The sequence below is a fragment of the Eremomyces bilateralis genome (genome assembly GCF_010015585.1).
Source record: "Eremomyces bilateralis CBS 781.70 unplaced genomic scaffold P152scaffold_33, whole genome shotgun sequence".
NCBI classification, from domain to species: domain Eukaryota; kingdom Fungi; phylum Ascomycota; class Dothideomycetes; order Eremomycetales; family Eremomycetaceae; genus Eremomyces; species Eremomyces bilateralis.
This window is the reverse complement of record NW_022985099.1, coordinates 2,345-6,182: the sequence shown is the minus strand read 5'-3', so window position 1 is coordinate 6,182 and position 3,838 is coordinate 2,345. Positions and strand designations below refer to the sequence as shown.

The window sequence follows — 3,838 nt, the reverse complement described above, 5'->3', positions numbered from 1 at the left end:
CCTCCCACCGCCCCACCGGCACCCGCTCCCCAAACACCACCCGCAACTTCTTCCCCCCCCGCGGCATCCACCGCGGCCATCCCCGCCCCTCCGGCATCACTGCCTCGAACCCCTCCACGAAAATGGGCACCACGTCCGGACACGGCTCCGACTCGAGAATTAGCCGCGCCACGCCCCATTTGAAGTAGCGGAGCGCCCGGTCCGGGTGTTGGTGGATGCGTCCTTCCGGGAACACGTGCAGCCAGGCGTGCCGGTTCGCGGCGTAGGCGGAGGGCGCGGGGATGAGGTCGGTAGGCGTGGTGGAGTAGGTGTAGGAGATGGTGTCGTTAGGTGAGGAAAACGGGTCGAGGGGCTCGGAGGTTTCGGTGGTGGTGGCGGCGGAGATGGACGGGTGGACCGGCGTCGGCGAGGTGAAGGGACCGGCGGAGAGGAGGCGGATGGCTTGGGTCATGGTGGGTTGGAAGGGGCCGCCGTAGGGAGAGTAGGCGAGGCGGTGGGTGGGGAGGACTTGGCTGGCGAGGAAGAATTGGGTGCCGAGTCTGTAGTCAGATACCGTGGTTAGATAGTTGTCCATCGTCCAGTGGAGGCGGGACGTACGCTGTCTGGAAGCAGATATCGTGGCTCCCGAGCGTCCATCGCACGCTCTGCCGGTTCATGAAATATCGTTGCGGGATCACCGCCCACATCAACGGATCATCGATGCTTCAATGCCGTCAGCTTTCCGTCCATCACCCGATTCACTCGTCGCAGGATCGCAGCAACACATACACCGAGATATGATTCGACACTTCAACAAATCAGCCTCCAGCCCCAGAAAACAGCACTTTGCAAAACAAAAAAACGCGTAACTGCAGCCATGCACTCACCAGTCAACAAACCCCTCTCCCTCCCCCCCACATCCTTCCGCCCATCCAACACCGCCAAAAACCCCTCCCGCCCTTCCGTCTCCACGCGATTCATCCCGTGCAGAAACGTCCGCGTGACCAGCCCGCCCAGCGCGACGGTCAACGCGGACGTGACGCGGCGGGGGAGACTGGGGACTGCGGGATCGGAGGCCATGGTTAGGTGTGAGGCATCGTACGCGTCGTCATCGGTTTGCTCGGAGGGGATGAGGGATTCGCTGGGGTGTGCGGAGGCGGAGGTGCTGAGGACGCGGCGGTAGGTGGAGGAGTGGGGGGTGAGGGAGGGTGAGGTGGTGGAGGTGTGGCTGGAGTTGCAGGGGGAGAGGAAGGGGTCCACTTGCATGCTGGGAGTGGTATCAAAACAGCAACAGCAGTACATAAATTACAAGTTTAGGGATTAGAAGGGGTGATATGGATTTAGGTCAAAAGGATGGTTGGATACCTGTTGGGACTTGGAGTTCTTGTAGATTTCATGTTCGTTGGGGGCTTTTGAAAGGGAATATTTCGAACAATTCGCAGCGCTACTTCTTAACAGGTAAGGGATACCGCCTTCCTTGAAAATGACCCTGTAAGGCCATTGACTACAGCAGGGAAGCATGGTAAGATTCCAGATACCTGCCTTGATCTCTGGGAGCAATCGTAGCTTGAAGCCGAAGACCATCTAGCATTCATCCCATAACCTCACCTACAAACCCATCGCGACCAATATCCTATCTTCCCCCCAAGTCAACTACCTCCCCCCAATCCCTCATATCCACAGCACCATCCAGAACCCCAGCATCCCCTTAACCCCGCTCCCGCTCATTCATACATTCCACCCACCTCCAAAACACATCCCAATCCGCATCCTCCACCCATCCTTCATATCTGGCGGCACACATTTCTTCCCGAGCTTCGCTGGCCTCGTCGGCTCGGGGCGTTCTGGTCGTCGAGTGGGCGTCTTAGTCGGCTTCACTGCCCTGCTCAGCTTCGGCGTCTTGGTTGGTTTTGGCGTCGTCCCTGGTTTCCCCGTCCTGGTTGGCTTCCGCGTCCGCGTCGGCTTCGGTGTCTTTCGCGTGCGTGATGGCGTGCAGCGTCCCGACGATGCGGCGCTGCTGGGTGGCGCGCTAATGGGGAGCTCGGGGTCGGAGGTCACACTTGGAGTTACTAGATCGTCCGTCGCGCTTGAGGTCGAGTTGCTCGGTATGCTTGGGACCTCCGAGTCATTCGGGCTGTTGAGGGGTTCGGACTGTCCAGTCACGGTTGGGGTCTCAGAGTCCCCTAAGTCAGTCGGGATTTCCGAGCCTCCCGTCACGGTGGGGAGGTCGGGGGTGTCTTCGGTAGGTAACGATGGGGGTTCGCTGGGTTGAGCGGCGCTGATGGCCGAGGCATAGGAGCCGGAGATGCTGGGTTCTGAGTGGGATGTGTAGTCGGAGTGGCGGCGCTGAAGAGGAGCGGGCGTAGGGGAAGAGGATGTGGAGGTGAGAAGGGAAGAGAGGAGGAGGGTGAGGAAGAGGGGGCGAAGCATTGGGGGAGGTTGATGACTTGGAGGGCGAAGGGGGTCGATTGAGAGGACTTGATATCCAAAGGACTTTAGGAGGTTGAATAGAGAAGACGAACAATGACTTTGGGAATGAGAAGGGGGTTATATACTGTACCTCCCTGGCTATCGGAATCTATTATTCCCCGATCATAGAGCCGACGGTGGTATCGGAATCAAGCATCGTCTATTCGCAATTACCATCTCAGTGCCATTCATACGATCCTCGCTCGTAAAAGGTTCAATCATCCATACACCCACGTCCAAGACCGCCTCGTGTCATCGTTTCAAAAACCCGTCCACTTAAATTCAATCCCGATTTCCTCATTTGAAACATTTCTTCTCAGGCTCTTCAACGCCAATCTTCCCACCGGTTCGTATAACGTGAGTTCTTGAAACATGTTGGTATAGAGAAGCGAGGTGGTGCCAGGGGAGTCGCAGAACGTGGGGTCAAAGGTTGAGGCGCAGGCATATGGTATTTGAACGCTTCAAGGTACGTTGATCGGCGAATTTCCTCTCCCCTGCAGCTCGAATAGGAACACGATGTCAAAAATAGAAAGGCGTACCTAGAATTGCATTTCAAGGGATAAAGGAAAAGCATGGAGGCATGCACTAGAAGGCGAGGAGATGCTGCCTGCTGGTATTACGTCGCTTCATAAAACTGTTAACGTAGTGGGAAAATATTGCATCATGGGAAGTTGTCAGACATTGCGAGGTTTTCCTTCATCAGTTTCGAGCACTGTACCAGGGCTATCACGATGATAGACACGGGTGGAGGAAATGGATATGCTTGAAGACACAATCGGCGGTCCAGGGCAACAGCTGTTCAATCTGATAACCCCTGAGAAAACAGCGGTATCTGATGTCAGGTGATCTGTAGTACATGTCACTGTTAGACCAAAGCTTACCTCAGCAAGCTCAGGCTATTTGTGGTCGTGCCAAGGCACCGGAGTGGGACTATACCTAATCGGTAAGTCACATGCACTCCTCGAACAAATAGCCTGAGGATTCTGTCAATGGGTTTTGGGTGTGTGTGGAGAGCTTTCATACCAAATGGAAGACCATTTTTAACTCCATTTTCTTCCACTACCACACTGTGCTCCGTCAATTAAATATAACCATTCGATTCCCCTGCTTTTTCTCCATAATTGATTGAATTTTGGGTCGTGTCGGCCTGAAACCAGCGTCGTCAGAGCGCGCGGTTGAACTCGCCCACTTTGCTACTTGCTCCAAGTCCTCAGCATAGTGCTGCGTCAAACACATCTAATGCACCACATCAGAAAGTAAGAGGGTCTCAAAGACGCAGTAAGCCACAGAGAATAAATGAGATATGTCAATTCATGAAGAAAAGAGCATTAAATTTTGAGAATTTATCTACATCTACGCGACGACTTAAGGGTTGGGTGGTTATAGAGAG

General features: G+C 54.9%; 2 protein-coding genes across 2 annotated transcripts; both read right to left on the bottom strand.

The window, feature by feature from the left end:
• Nucleotides 1-19: 19 nt before the first annotated feature.
• P152DRAFT_405124 (tafazzin) lies at nt 20-1,059 on the bottom strand (the record flags this gene model as incomplete). Its single annotated transcript, XM_033676804.1, has 4 exons — nt 20-539; nt 598-702; nt 769-787; nt 867-1,059. Coding segments are annotated over 4 exons (837 nt in total), but the record flags the coding sequence as incomplete, so codon positions are not given.
• Nucleotides 1,060-1,236: 177 nt separating this feature from the next.
• On the bottom strand, nt 1,237-2,591 carry P152DRAFT_213652 (uncharacterized protein). The gene has a single exon (XM_033674434.1). The coding sequence runs from the start codon at nt 2,407-2,409 to the stop codon at nt 1,708-1,710; it is 702 nt and encodes a 233-aa protein (XP_033530212.1). The 5' UTR covers nt 2,410-2,591; the 3' UTR covers nt 1,237-1,707.
• Nucleotides 2,592-3,838: the final 1,247 nt, after the last annotated feature.